At 40.6% G+C, this 16,068-nt stretch overlaps 1 protein-coding gene across 2 annotated transcripts in view; it reads left to right on the plus strand.

The window, feature by feature from the left end:
- Positions 1–3,074: 3,074 nt before the first annotated feature.
- Nup153 (nucleoporin 153) overlaps positions 3,075–16,068 on the plus strand; it is a 47,402-nt gene continuing 34,408 nt past the window's right edge. The window contains exons 1-2 of one of the 2 annotated variants that reach the window (XM_075969754.1): positions 3,075–3,401; positions 11,781–12,006. In XM_075969754.1, the coding sequence (XP_075825869.1) occupies positions 3,288–3,401; positions 11,781–12,006 (340 nt within the window). In that variant the 5' untranslated portion in view covers positions 3,075–3,287. The remainder of the gene's footprint in view (positions 3,402–11,780; positions 12,007–16,068) is intronic. The other variant, XM_075969753.1, reaches the window with a different exon arrangement.

Raw genomic sequence — 16,068 nt, forward strand, 5'->3', positions numbered from 1 at the left:
GTTGCTGGGAATTGAACTCAGGACCTCTGGAAGAGCAGGCAATGCTCTTAACCACTGCTTGTTTATTTTTTGAGACAAGGCCTCACGATGTAGCCCAGGCTGGACCTAAAATTCTTATTTCTTTTGCTTGTACCTCCTATATGCTGGAATTATAGTTGTGCACCACCAGATTGCGGTTCTTTTTATCTTTCTATTTAATGAAATTCTTGGTAATAATTATCAGATGAAGCTGTATGCAGGCCATCATGCTGATCTAGCTAACAATAATCTGATGAAAATTATTTGCATAAATAGACATTATAGTCCAGACCTTTTTTGGGGGAGGGTTGAGATAGGGCAGACCTTATTTTATTTTATTGTTTAGAGGATAAATAAATTTTAAAAAACTTCATAATTTCCTGTATTTGCCATCTCTGAATATTCTATTGGATGGGTTTTTTGCCTTTTGAAAAATAAATGACTAATCTTCAATCCAAGTTGGGCTTAGACAAAGCTGTATTTCACTTGTAATTGCTAGTCTTCATCTCTCAGAAAAAGGTCAGTAGCATATTTGCTGATTTGTGATCGGCAAACAGTTACCATGCTAAATGGGAAAACAGAACAAATGTTAACTTCCTATCTGTTGGCAGAGAGAGACCCTGGCAGTAACTCAGTTTTCATGAATTGAGATGGCCCCCGGACCTATGGTTTGTTCTGGCTTTAAAAACCAGTGGAGGTATAATGTGGATTTCTTTGGAGACATTGTTTTCCTGGTTCAGCCTGCAATGAACCAATCACACAAATTTGAGTGTATTGCGGTGTTGTTCTTTTAAATTTTTCCTCTCTAATTAAATACTTGGGAAGTTAATTAAATCACTGAGATCAAGCCTAATAGAGATGTGGCCTTTTTCATGTCTCCTCAAATTCTACCAATCTCCTATTTTAAAATTTTGTCTGAGTTTGGTCAAGTTCTTTGACCTAACCTTTCCTTTATTTTTTTATTCCTTCCAGATATTTTTTGAGAGTGGGAGAGATAGGGTCTTGGTGCGCAGCCTACAATCTTCTCATCTCCCGAGTGCAAGGATTTGTCTGATGTGACTTTTTTCCACAGTTTCTCCCTTCCAAGAAACAGGTGACATCCTGTGCTGGGAACTTTGATTCTGATGAGATGCAAAGAAAGCTGTGGCCAACAGTTCTGTCTTACATATAGAGCCCTGGGGAGAGCACAAACCTGGGGAATGTAGGTGGGTCAGGACAGGAAAGATGTGAATTCTTTCGATCATCTCTGGTACCTGTCTCAATGGCTAAGGTCAGACAAAGCCTGTACCAACTGGTTACAGCATGGGCCTTTTATGGGCTGAAAGTTACGACAAGTTTGAAGGTACTGTAACTTTTGTTTTATTAATTTGATTTTAGTAGCGATTTGAATTGTACAATTTGGGCACGTGGAGGTCACTCTTGGTAGTTGACTTCTGGTTGGTAGTCCGTGCCTTCTATCTGAACAGCTATGATAAGCAGAAACGTGTCCCTGCTGAGGTAAATTCTCATTCTGTTTGCAGATGAGGAAAGTGAAGCTTAGAAAGAGGATCAGTAACCTCCCCAAGAGCATACAGCTAGTAAGTGACAGATTTAAATCATCTATTTGATTTTATAGTTGTTATAAACGTACAACAATGATCTCAAATGGAACAATTACGTCTGCGATTCTTTACAATTGATTCTTCTTCCTTATCATTTAGCTACTTGTTTCAGCTTTTATGGGAAACTGGGTTATAGTCCTGGTTTTGAGCGCCCTACTTGATGTCCTTAATGGTGTCCCTTAAATTCTCTGCGTCTCTATATAGTCCATTGAACGGATAGCTGGGTCACATGATCACACAGCCCTTTTGTCTAAAGCCTGCCTCTTAACACTGTGGATTCAGCCTTTGAAGGTAGTGTTTATTCACCTTCCTAACACTAGCTGGAGTAAATATACATTTCCTAGGAATGTATTAGTCACCCTTACTTAATGAGTGTTGACTGCATAGGTTATAATTGCAATCGTTTCCTGCGTTTCTCGTATACCAGGCAATCTACTGAGTGCTCTACCCAGATGACCGCACTAGCTCCCCACAACTTTATAAGGTGGATTTTAGAGCTCCTATTTAAGAGCGGGGTCATCCAAGGTCAAGTATGTAAGTAGTGAAGCAAGTCAGAATGCTAGCAGCCTGGGTGTTGACAACAAAGCCCTTACATGTTTAATGAAACAGTAACGAAATTGTATTTTTTGCTTTTGTTGAGACACAATCTCACAATGAAGCAGAGGCTAACCCTTCCCCTCTGCCTCCCAAGAGCTGGGATTACAGCACATCAAGCAGAAGCCGATCGCCTTTTCTACTTATTTAGGCCTGGGGCTCACGGTCACAGTTAATTTAAACGCAGGGTTTTTTTTTTTCCTATTTTGATAGAGTATCGTTCTATTTACTGTTTACTTCCATTCCGCTTATAACTGATGAATGAGAGGAGATTACTATTTTCATGTCGAGTGTTAGGCCGAATCTAAACAAGCAGCCAACTGCCGCCAAACGACCGGGCTTTGTGCCTCTGCCGCGCTTCGCGGGTGTCCTTCCGCGACAGCCTGCCTTTCCGAGAACCCGCGTTCTTGCGCGAAAAACTATATCTCCCAGAGGGCCCCGCGGCCGAGAGCGCGGACTCGACCAACCCTTCCTTCCTTTGCTCATCTCCCCCCCCTCGTCGTCGCAGCCTGATGATGCAAACGCGTCGGGCGCAGAGAACTGACGGCGTTCTGACTCGCGACCGCGGCGGCGGCCTCAACAGCGGTAATAGGCGCAAGAGCGGCGGCGGCGGCGGCGACGACTGCAGGGACGACGACGACGACGACGGCCGGCGGCGGGGCGGGCTCAGCGCGCACAGGGGAGGGGTAGGCGGGCGGCGCCAGCGGCCTGGACTGCGGCAGCGACGGGCAGGGCGGCTGAAGAGGAGCCTCCAGCAGCCGGCGGTCGAGCTAGGCCTCAGCGGCGCCTGGAGCTACTCGCGCCGGCCTCGGCGGGAGATCTCCATAGAGACGGTGACAAACACAGACGCGGGGGGTCCGCACGCGGCCGGTGACCCGCAGTCAGCTCGGAGCCCTCAGCCGCCGCCACCGCCTTCCTCGCCGCCGGCGTGCGCGCACTCTCAGTTCCCGCTCGCTCCCTCGCGGTTCTCGCTGTGTCTGTGTGTCGCCTAGGGCCGGGCGGGGGAGGCCCTCAGGCCGCCGCCTCTGCCTCTCCCGCCCGGGAGCGGGAGTGGGAGGCCGCCCAGGCTCCACCATGGCCTCCGGAGCCGGAGGCATCGGAGGGGGCGGCGGCGGCGGCAAGATCCGGACGCGTCGTTGCCACCAGGGGCCGGTGAAGCCTTACCAGCAGGGGCGACCCCAGCATCAGGTACGGGGACCCGCACGCCGCGGTGGACTGGGCGGCTCCGAGCGGCCGCAGTGAAGGGGGGGGGGGGGGACGGTGCGAGGCCCCGGTTCCCCACGTGGAGCGGACCAGGGGACCAGAGGGCCTGAGGCAGGACCGGGGTGGCGACGGGAAGTGGGCAGAGCCTGACGGGGCCTGGCGGCGCACACGTGGGGTGCGGGCGGCCTCTCCCAGCCCTCCCGCCCTGGGGCTTTCCCCGGCGGGCGCTGGGCGGGAAAAGAAATTCCAGGCTTCGGATACTCGGGTTTCTTTTTTGGCGGGTTCTGGGGTTTTGATGGGATTACTCATGACCTCGCGCGGGAACAAGGGAAAGAGATGTGGCAACAAGGCCCATCGGCTAGCAGGCTTTATTTCTTTTCTTTTTCTTTCCGGTGCTCCGGGTTGAGGGTGCGTGTCGAGGGTAGTTGCTGCTGCGGCCCAGAGGGACTTGGGGAGGGGGCGCTGTTCCCCGCATCGTGGACTAATTCAGCCTTAGCTGCTTTAAGACGTTACTGGTTATCCGGTCCGCTTATCTCCCGGGTTGGCCTTCCCGGATCTGCACACGCTGCCTTAGTCTCTCCTCTGCCACTCTTAACCGAGTTATAATTACTATGGCACTGAGGCGTTTTGAAAGTCCCTCTCTATTCTTACGTCTGGTCTCTGCTGCGCGATTCTTCCTCTCTCCTATCCTCCCCGCTCTGTATTTTGGGAGGCTAGCATCAACCATTCTGAGAACGCTTAACCAGTTCTCCAGCTCTGATCTCATACACCAAATATTCTTAATACTGGGCGTTTTCTAGAAGTTTAAGGCACTTTGGGCACACATAGTGGTCTTATATAGTTAAGCCGTCGTATGCCTTTGTGGATGTTTATAATTTTTTAAAAAGTTGCTTCCTCTTGTAAATGAGATGTTTGGTTCTGAGAAAGATTTCAGTGTTTAAAAATTACTTGTGAGTTAAGAGAATGTTAAAAACTCTGAAACAAAGCCACTTAAAGTACCACGGTGAACTAAAGTAGGAAGTGTGCGTTTTAGTATTGTTGAAGTCCTAATAACTTGTTGCATACTGTTAAATGTAGACTTTGTTTTAGTCTCCGTAGTGCTGAAATTGAATTCTTAGCGTTTTGTTTGGTAATGTTAAATTGTATCACTTTCGATAGTTTAAAAAGTAAAGATCTGAGAAAAAGTTTTGAATAGTAAAAACTGATTATGTACCCAAAAGTTACTTGCCATTGGTTGGGAATCTTGGCACTATTACCATTTTCTCTAGATGTGTACAGAATGCTGAGGAGCAGGAGTATTTTGCAAGCCGATTTTAAGATTAAAATCAGGTCACAAGCTTGGCCATTTTACTTCACCTAATATTTTACAGTAGAAGTTAAAACAGGCATACTTTTCACCAAAGAATAACGAATCACCAGCGAATGCCTATTAAAGGAAAATGAAAAAAAGAGAAATGGATGACTTGGATAGAGTTTATAAGGGAGCTAATACATATTCTAAGTGACAAAGTTACGGCCACAATTTATTTTAAAATGTACTCAGATGAAAATCTAATCTGGGAGAGAAGATAGCTAACAACTACAGCCCGAGTTTAGAACTGGTCCAGGTCTCAAGCTGAACGGCTTTAGAGCTCAGTAGTTACATCATCTAAAATACTAGATTTTCGCCTCAGCAATTTTTTTTTGAGACATGGTTTTCTGTGTGTAGCCCCAGCTATTTAATTATTGATTAGCAGATTTAATGTTGGCAGAAATGACCAAAGAAAAGTATTCAGGGTCACATAAAAGAATACATCTCAGTTTTTGTTTGTCTTAAAGTAACTAGTCTTACCTGGAACTTAGTGGACTTCATTGTCATCTACTAACAGAGCTTGTCAACTGGATGTTTTGCAGTGGCTGCTGAGTCATCCTGGATATAATAAAGGAGCTTCATGACATGGCATGTTTCATACTAACATTTGATAAGTGTCCAGGGCTTCTGGGCAAATGAAACCTTTGGTTGTGTAGTAGAAGGTTAGAATAAGAATAAGCAGGCTGGCACTATTAGTGGATGCAGGACAGCAAATGTCAGGTCAAATAGCTAGGGCAGTCAGTCACCCAGTACCTGTGATTCCTGGTTTAACTTGACTTCTAATTTCCCGTTTTGACTTAGCTAGACTTGGTGAGAGGTTAGCTCTTCTGGGAAATGTCTAAACTTTTTAACATTTTTCTGCTTTTAACTTACCTTAAAAAATACCACCTTGCTTGAAATTGTGGAGCTAGAAAGTTACTGTCTTGTTCAACCAGATAAAGGGAGTAACTTAAAGAAAAGTAGAAATAGCTGGGTATAGTGGCACATACCTGCAATCTCAGCTGCTAAAAAGCCAGTTACTTTTTAGCTTTTCTGAGATAGGACCCTTCTCTGTAGCCCAGACTGGCCTTAAACCTGAGATTTTCCTGCCTAAGTCTTCTGAGTACTAACCCAGGTACTTTTAAAAATGGCTTATTTTTCTAGTTTGGGAGTTCTGTTCACTAAAGGTAATGTGTTTAGTTCTTGGCACCTGTTCATTCAGTCTCCTTCCCCATTTCCATTGTGCGTAGTAAGGTGGGTAGGTTAAGTGGCTGCTTTTTCTAGTGGCTATCAGAACATTTGAGTTTATAAGCAGAACTTAACCTCTGCAAGAACCTGTTGCCACCTCCTGGTGAGATAGACCTGTTTGTTTTTGTCCCTCCCTTTCTTTTTTGGTGCTAGGTTTTCTGACTCCACTCTTAGAGAAACAGAATGGCTGATAGCTTATTCTTCCTGGCTTAAGTCAGTGACCATATTCAGCAGTTAAAACAGGTGGGGAAGGAGAATTAGAATTCCTCCTCCATCAGTATTTTAGATCAAGGGTTGATAAATCTTTTTTTTTTTAAATAAACAAAACTGTTTTGAGGCACTGTGACTGACTGCCAGGTTTTTGGCAAATGCAAAAACCATTTTTAGCTCTTAAGAGCTGGCCAGAGACTATATTGGCCCACAGTCACCGAGTTTGTAGAACCTGGTTTATGTGATAGGACCCTTTATTATTTTGTCTATTTATTTATTGACACAGATATGTCTTGCCTAACATTTGATGGCTAAAGAGTATTCTCAGCTTTGGAAAAGTAATATTTCCTAGTATTTTATAAATCCCAGATGTCATTAAATAATTTTGCTTTCTATATTCTAGATGCTAATGCTTTTGGTAGATAAGAAGTATAAATAATTGGTTTAAAACATTCTAATGGAATCAGATGAGTTTGAATCCCTGCTCTGCCCTGAATTGAACAATGAAAAATTCTGCTTAATTTTGTCACCTGTAAATTAGAAGATTGCCAAGAGTGACATAAACACGTCCCATAGTTAGAATATGGGATAGTTAGAAGTCACTTGAAATTGTGATTAAATAGAGCCTTGAAATTTATTTATTTGTTTATTTTTTTGTTTTTCGAGGCAGAGTTTTTCTATAGCTTTGGAGCCTGTCCTGGAACTGTGTGTAGACTAGGTTGGCCTTGACCTTACAGATATCCACCTGCCTCTGTGTCCTGGTGCGGGGGATTAAAGGCGCGTGCCACCACTGCCCAGCAAAATTTAATATATGTAAGTGATCTTTGCATTTTCTTTTATAGTTAGAGGTTTTTTCTCCTGGTTACCCAAGTCTTTTCCAAAGTCATACTAAACTTATGGTCTTTGTGGAGTGAGAAAGTCAAGCTTTATCACTAAAGTGGTCTATTGATGAAGGGGGAGTTCTTCCCATTCCTCAACTTTTTTTTTTTTTTGATTTTTCGAGACAGGGTTTCTCTGTAGCTTTTGGTTCCTGTCCTGGAACTAGCTCTTGTAGACCAGGCTGGCCTCGAACTCACAGAGATCCGCCTGCCTCTGCCTCCCGAGTGCTGGGATTAAAGGCGTGCGCCACCACCGCCCGGCTCAACTTTTTAAACAGTTGAATATGGTTACCTATTTCAGCTAGGAAGGTTCTGTAAGGATGCAAGGTAGATTCCCTTAACTCAAGGCCAGAAAAGTTCATTTAAGCACCAAAAGTTAATCACAAAGTTTGACAAAAATCAAACATTATCACAACTTTTTACTTAGTCTTTTTCTCAAGAAGTACCAGTCACTTAAGTATATAGGTAGAAAAGTCTGAGTGTTGATTAATAAATAGAAAATGGGTTTGGGGGCTTCTTTTTTTCCTTCTGGTGTGTTCACTTTTCTTACCAGGTTTTTAATACAACAATAACAACAAAAACCCTCCAATTATATCTCTGTTTTCTGGAAAGTCCCAATGGGACAAGTGTCTAGCTTGAGGTAAAATGAAGCCTTTGGTCAGATGCCACTAAAGACACCATTTTATTAGGAACAGGGTATTGGGAACATTGCAATAATTTTGTATTTTTAACTTTTGTTTTCTGATGTAGAGTTTCCTATAATCCCTAGCTAGGCTGGAACTCTGAGTGTTATAGGCTGGCCTTGAACTGACAATTCTCCTTCCTGTGTTCACCAAACAAAAAAGGTGTATTTACAGCCTTGATTCCAGACAATTTATGAACAGAAAGGATAGAATGCTTTTCTCATCTATAAATATTTCAGTTTGTTTGATTGTACTTACCTTTTTCATAATGTGGTTTGAGAACTTAAACTCTTAGTCTCAGTATTGAAATGTGGGATATAAGAGAGCTTTGGGGGTTTAACTACTGTGGGCTATTAATGGATTGTGTTTCTTTTTGTTTCATTTTAAGGATTTTAATTTTTATTTTGTTTTTCATAAGACTTGCTTTTACTTTTATTTGTATATATGCGCTGTATGTGTGTGGGTGTGTGTATGTATGTGTCAGAGCTCCTGGAGTTAGAGTTCCAGGCAGTTGTGAGCACTCTGACAGACATGCTGGAAACTGAACTTGCAACCTCTGAAGAAAGAGCAAGAACTCTTAACCATTGAGCCATCTCCCAGTCCCGTTAGTTTTATTTTTGAGTCAGGGTCTTCCTATAGTCTAGGCTGGTCTGAACTCGCCATGTAACCAAAACTGGTCTTGATCGTTCTACCTCGGCCTCCCAAGTGCTAAGAGTGCTGGAATTACAAGCATATGCTACCATGCCCAGCCCACTTGGATTTAATTCTATTGCTGCAAAGGTATTTTTAAGTGGCTGGAGAACTTGGACTGGGTAGATAGGGTAAATTTAACCATTTATAAAATAAGATAGACCTGAGGTTTGCAACTTAAAATCAGATTATTAAAATTAGATATAGTAAAATGTCTTAATTCTGTACTCATAGAAATAGCCCAATATCAATGTTATGATGAAGCAGCTTGATAAAGACTTTGGGAAAAAAACTTTGGGTAAAAGTCTAATAACGTAAGTACTGAATGAGTAAGTAGGGAGGATGAAGCATGTGCAAGAGCCCTGGAAGACAATGCTTAAGGGTCAGAGAGAGGTGTCCCCTCCCTTCTGTGTATCCCTGGCCTACCTGGAACTCACTTTGTAGGCCAGGCTGGCCTCACACTCATAGAGAACTGCCTACCTCTGCCTCCCACAGCACAGACAGAGGTCTTAATGTAAAATGTGGAAATCAAAATGGGTGGAGTATTTTGGAAGAGTAAGGCCTGATAGACGTAAAATTGATGCTGGACTTAGTTTGTAGTCATGTTCAGAGAGCCAGTGAAGTTACTTAGGAAAGAGTGTAAAATTAGAATACTATTTAATAAGGAATAATGTGAAGGGAGTTGAGTGGAAACAATACTGATCTGAAGTAGGGAAAATACACAGGACTGAGGAGTTGGCCAAATTGAGAAGTTGTCTTCTGGTGCGAAGAAAGTTTGTAATTATAAAATGAAGTCTTAGTATAGAGTAAATAGTTCTCTCTCCCTGCACCCACTTCTATCATGAACTAGGGTTAAACAGACTTTTAAACACTGTTCAACAGTGCTGTGATTTGTATGTAGTATATAATTTTATTTTATATATAAAAATTAAATTAATTCTTTTTTTTTAAATATTTATTTATTTATTATGTATACAATATTCTGTCTGTATGCCTGAAGGCCAGAAGAGGGCGCCAGACCTCTTTACAGATGGTTGTGAGCCACCATGTGGTTGCTGGGAATTGAACTCAGGACCTTTGGAAGAGCAGACAATGCTCTTAACCACTGAGCCATCTCTCCAGCCCAATTAAATTAATTCTAAAGCATCCTCACATGCCTTGCCTGTCTTCCAGCTGTGGCCCTACTTCCATCCTCATGCTAGGATCGCTGGTGTGCACCACCATGTCCAGCTTGTAAAGCATTCTTGCATCAAGTTTGACTCATTTCTGTGAAGGCCTGATTTAGGACTCTTCTTGGCATGGAGTCTTCCTCCTTAAGAACATTTTTTTCTCTTTTCTAGTTCCTTTCATCCTTTTTTCACTCTATTCTCATGGAGCCTAGGCTGGAGACTAATTTCTGATCTTCATTCTCAGTTTTTCACTAATGACTGACTGTGTGATTTTTTTAATTTGCATTCTGCAGGGGGGGGGGCTTTTTCCTGAAATGTAACTTAATTTCCTGTGATGAATCTGTTTCCTAATCTCTTCAACTAGAGTGGTTATTAGACTTGATAATGTATTAGAATCACATGGGAGAGCTTAAACATAGCCTTATCTTGAGAGTTCATGCTTTAGTAGCATTATGAAGGACTTGAAGTAGTTGCTTATCCTGTAGCTAAAAACTGTAGATAGAGCATTTTAGACCAGAGTTCACTTTTTCTTCACGCCTTGGGAGTCATTTAATCTAAGAATTTGTTTACTGAAGCTTAAGGATGTTAGTTTTAACGACTTAAAGTCAGTTTCTTTTTCATTCTTTGTGCTGTCGTTCTCTGTGAGTCCTGTTGAGCTGAGGCTAGTATGCGCGTTAAATTTTAGTTGAGGAAATGAAGGTCTCTTTAAGTACAGTTGCTGTATGCCAGTGTTTCCTTATTTTTTATCTCTTTGCCTTTCAGTTTTGTTCTCTGATCTTCAAGGTGCTTAATGCTACTGTATGTGACTTCTGTTAGATATGTGATGTTTCTAGCCTGTCCTATAAATTGCTTTATTGTTTTTGTTCAGAGACCACATAGAATATTAATTTTGTTGTATTTCTTGATTTATGCCTTTCCAGATAACAAAGCAATTACTATTAGTATTCAAGTGTCTGTTTCAGAAAGACTTTCCATCTTTTCTCTTGACGGAATTTCCTTCCAAAGTAGAATTACATATTCCACCTTAACTTTATTTTTGTATTTACTAAGCCCTTCTTTCCTTTCTGTGATTCTCTGAAACCTGATTAATGCTGCTTTATGAGAAAATTTATGCCTGAAATTACCTTATCCCTGCTTGATTATGGTAGCTTTTTTTCCCCTTACTAGTAAAATTAGTACTTGAGAAGTACTTCCATGCTATTTCATTTAATTTTCATTGTCATTCCAATGGGCGTTAGTAGGAAGGGATGTTCTTAGAGTAAATCAAATGGAGGTTAGTATTCAAGTTGTGCCATAGTTCCAGGATGCCATGTTATTACTGTTACTCACACTTGTATCTTGGGCATGCTACTTCATTTCTTGCTTCTCTTCATGCCTTGGTTTTCTTATGGCATTGGGCATTGGGCATTGAGCCCAAGGTCTTGCTTGCCCTTATAGGCAAATACTACAATGGAGCTATGTCCCTGACTCTTTATTCATGGAGTATCATATTCTCGCTACATAAAGTAATTGTATTAAATTGACAAATATTTGTAAATTGCTTAGAAAGGAGCCCAGATCACCAGCTGCAGTGAATGTTAGCTGTAGTATTATGTCATTGATTTTCCTTTAGAAATTGCAATCCTAAAGCTAATTCCTCAGATTTTTAAAGGGAAGATTCCATAATATGAAAATTTGACCGCCAAAAAGAGGTCTTAGGTTATTTCTTGAGTTTAAATTATATTGGATTAGTTGTCTTAGTTCCTATTTTAAGAGGGATTCCTTACTCTATTTGTTGTTTATTATTATTATTTTTTTTACCTTTATAGTGCTAAGGAATCTAAACCCAGGCCTCAAGCATGAGAGGCAAGCACTGAACTATATCTCCAGCTCTTATCCTTCTTGACAAATGTGACACAAAATAATTGTTGAAATGGTTTATACTGTGTATTGTAATCCTCTAAGGTACAGAAGGATGAAAACATTTACTGCCTATTACTAAGTCTAGATCTTGACTTGTTGGTTCATAAAAACAATATTATGGCATAATAGTATGAACTGAGTCTTAGTAAATTTTGTTGGAAACACTAGTTTTTTGCTTGGCATATGACTTTCTATAAGTGCTTACTTACAAAAATAAATTTTCTAAAATAGTCTTATGTATTTTTCTTCAACAGGGCATTCTTAGCAGGGTTACAGAGTCTGTTAAGAATATTGTTCCAGGGTGGCTACAAAGATACTTCAACAAGAACGAAAATGCATGTAGCTGTTCAACAGGTACAGGTGAAGTTCCACACTGGCCGGAAGATAGGGAAGATGAGCGGGTAATTTATGCTGGTGAGGACAACACAAACAGTGATGATGGGAGAATCACTCCTGAGCCAGCAGGCAGTAACACAGAAGGTGAGCATGGATATTTAGTGACAAATCAGACTTTCATGTCTAATTTTAAATATCTTTATATTACCTGACTATGGTACAGTCTAATTGAGTGGTGTATAAATCCTCTATGGAATATATAGAAATCATTTTTAAACTATGTTTTACTTAGCAGTCTTAAAGAATTACTATTTTGTGTTTTGTGCACATGGGCCATCATGCCACAATGTGAGTGTGTATGTGTGTGTTTGTAGCATGAGTGATAAAAAAACTGACACAAATGTATGGCTTGTTACTGCTAGTGTAATTAGTAATGTATATTCCTATCTAATTGGCCTGTAAAGAGAAATAGTGACCATTTCTTGAAAGAATGGTTACTTAGAAGAAAATTACAAATCTAGTGTTTTTAGTGTCATAGTTGTAGTTTCCATTGCTGTGAACGAGTTGGCTTCATCTTCTAGCTTACATCATCCAGGGAAGTCAATGCAGGAGGAACCTAAAGGCTGGGTTCAAGGAGGAATATTGCTTATTGTCTTGTTCCCCATGGTTATCTCAGTCTGCTTTCTTATTGCACTGAGGACCACCATTCCCAGGGATGACACTGCCCATGGTGAGCTGGGCCCTCCCACACCATCAATCAAACAAATGTGTTAGCTGGGCATGGTGATGTATGCCTTTTATTCAAGCACTCTGGAAGCAGAGGCAGATGGATATCAGAGTTTGAAGAGAAACCCTGTCTCAACAACCCCACCCCCATAAACAAAATATCAGAATGCAAGAAAGAAGAAAGAAAAAATATATACCATAGGCTTGCCCATAGACCACCGTGGTGGGTGCGTTTTCTTAGTTAAGGTTTCCTGTTCTCAAATGACTCCAGTTTGGGTTGACATAAACCAGGGCATTTAGTAATAGTCAGTTTGGCATGGTCTTTGAAGTTTTGCTGATTTTTATTAGGATAACTTGAATTTTGATATCTGCACTTCTCAAAATTTCTTTCAAATGTTACCAACAGGCCTTATCTGGTAGATCTCTAAGGAGATTGCTTCAGCTTCACTTTCTCTCCATCAGATGGGGCTCAGGCTTTCAGTTTTTTGATAAGAGATTTCTGGTGAGCACTAGTGCACCCATAGTAGCAGAAGGCCCTTTCCCAGTTTGATGAGCATATTAGTAAGGAATAAGTAACCTGAGTTTCTAATTTTGTATCTAAAATTTTAATTGTGTGTGTTTTCATGAACTTATATTTTATTCATTAAATTGCTCAATTTCTAAGTTGGCTTGGTTATGTATATCTTTGTAAATTTTAAATGTAAATTATGGGGGAAAATAGATGTTAGAATGAACTCCCAATGTTGCTTCTTAATGTTGGTAATATTTCATACACGCTTATGGAATAGACCAGTACGGAAATCCTCAAGAATGTACATGTTATGTTTTCACTAAAATGAGACTTCAGGCCACGGTGCTAGAGATAAAACCTAAGCCTTTGTACATGCTAGGCAAGCACTCTTTTTTTTTTTTTTTTATTTTTTTTTATTTTTTTTTTCAGCTTTTAATCTTTTTTTTTAATTTATTTATTAAGGATTTCTGCCTCCTCCCCGCAACCGCCTCCCATTTCCCTCCCCCTCCCCCAATCAAGTCACCCTCCCTCATCTGCTCTAAGAGCAATCAGGGTTCCCTGACCTGTGGGAAGCCCAAGGACCGCCCACCTCTATCCAGGTCATGGGACAAATTAGGCAAGCACTCTTAACATTGAGCCCTATCTCTCACCATTTAGAAGCAAGGAGGGCAGCTTTTTAATTCCTTTTTTAAAAAACTCAGCAGCATTTTTTCTTCTCCTTCACTTTTTAGATTTGATCTTCCCTCCTGTCTTAAAACTTGTCAGTCCCAGATAGTTCTTACAGTCTTTTTCTCAAGATATTTATTTATTTGGTTCTGTGGTAGTGTGTGGAGTCAAGTGCCACTGATGACTCTCTACAAAGATGAATATGAACCTTTGATAGATAGAGCTGAAAAAATCAGTTTGCATTTATTTTCTGAAACATTGAAATGTAAAATGCATTCTCAAAACAATACAATCTTAGATATAGTTACCATCTAGTATCAAAATGCAGGAAGCACCACACAGTGGTGGTGCATGCCTTTAATCCCAGCACTTGGTAGGCAGAGGCAGGTGGATCTCAGTGAATAAATATGAGGCCAGTCTGGTCTACAAAACGAGTTCCAGGACAGCCAGGACTATTAGACAGAGAAACCCTGTCTCAAAACCCCCTCCCCCAATTGCAGGAAGCTAAAATAGCTTAAATATAATAGTCCTGAGTTTTGTTCACTAAATAGGAAGTTTTACAAATAACTTATGTTAGTAAAAACAAGGCTGGAGAGTATTGAACATTTAAGTAGCTTAGCAATAACAGAATTATGACAGCTTCAAGTTTCTTCCTTATAGCATTCTGCCTATATACTGCCTGTGTTGACTTGTGTATGTGTTGTGTGTGTACATATTTGTGTATATGTACATGCACATGCAGGTGAACGTTGTGTGTACTTAGTTGCTCTTTACATTTTTTTTTTTAATATAATGAAATTAGCTGGTTAGCAAACCCTAGTAATGAGTTCTCTGGTCTTTTGCCTCCCTAGTGGGGTTACACTTTACTCAGCTTTTTTGTATGGATACTAGGGATACAAACTTAAGTTTACATAGTGAGCACAGTTACCACTCGAGCCATCTACTCAATGTTGGTTCTTGAGATTTCATCTCTACTAGGTTAGTGAAAACCTCAAGAATATAAGTGTTAAGTGAGAGTTAGGTCACGGAGAACCCCATAGTGGCATATCTAATAAGTGAGTCAGTAATGAATTGTACTTGTAGTTGCCTGATTTATATTGTCATGATTTATGGTTGTCTTAGAAATACAGCATTCATGGCTGATGTGAATCTGTAAATCATGGGGTTGTCTCATCCTTTGCCTTTTGCTACTTGGTGTGGAGTGGAAGGAGCTATCTGTAAGCAATAAAACTTACACATATACGATTTAGTAGATAACTGCTAGAAATGGTCCTGTCACTTTTACCTATAGGATAAATGGATGCAAGGATTAGAGAATGGGGTGGCTAAAAAGCACTACCTGCTAGGATGAGTCACAATAATTAGAGTACCTGTACCTACCTAGGACACATTTCAGGACAGATGAGATGGCTCAGTGGATTAAGGCACTTGCCTACTAATCCAGAGTTAAATCTCTAGGACACAATGGTAGAAGGAGGGAACTGACTCCTAGAAGTTTCCCTCTGACCCCACAAGTGGAGTATGGTGTGTGTGTGCACATACAGACTTGAACATAATAAATGTGTGTATGAATACAGTCATAGAGAAGTTGAAATATTTATAACCTTTGTGTTTGCGTATGTGTTTTGGCTTTCTTGTTGACTGAATCCAGAGCCTTATGTATGCTAAGCTACATCCCCATCTTGTTTAATTTTTAGATTTTCTTTTTTGTTTTTGTTTCAAGATAGGGTTTCTCTGTGTAGCCTTAGCTGCCCTGGAACTCACTTTGTATACCTGGCTGACCTTGAACTCAAGTAGATCCTTCTTTTTGCCTCTGCCTCCCAATGCATGCCCAGTAATTTTTACAAGTTTTATGTTGTGTTGGGTATTGCTTATGCTAGACAAGTTCTGTGATGTTTAAATGCCAATACCAATTAATTCCTAAGTTTCAGCTAATGTTTCTCTTAACATGTTTTGTAGCAGATTATATTTAAATAAGTTGAGGTATTCTGCTGGATTGTTTTGTGTCTCTGTGATGCTGGGGATTTAACCAAGTACTTTTCATCTATTCTAGGCAATCAAGCTCTTCACAATGAGCGTTAGCACTGTATTAGATGTAAAAATAAAAAAAAAATACAAAAAAAGGAGAAAACTTTAAGAAACAACCTTTCTTTTTCTTGATGTGCTTTTCACCCTTGGAGAATTCTTAATTGCCATGTCTGGTATACCTTGATTTTTAGAGAAAGATTTTTTTGAATTGTGGTAAAGTTCTTAATGTTAAAACAAGAATTTTATCATTTTAGGCCTTGTTTTAAGTATATAGA

Source organism: Microtus pennsylvanicus, chromosome 4 (assembly GCF_037038515.1).
Source record: "Microtus pennsylvanicus isolate mMicPen1 chromosome 4, mMicPen1.hap1, whole genome shotgun sequence".
NCBI classification, from domain to species: domain Eukaryota; kingdom Metazoa; phylum Chordata; class Mammalia; order Rodentia; family Cricetidae; genus Microtus; species Microtus pennsylvanicus.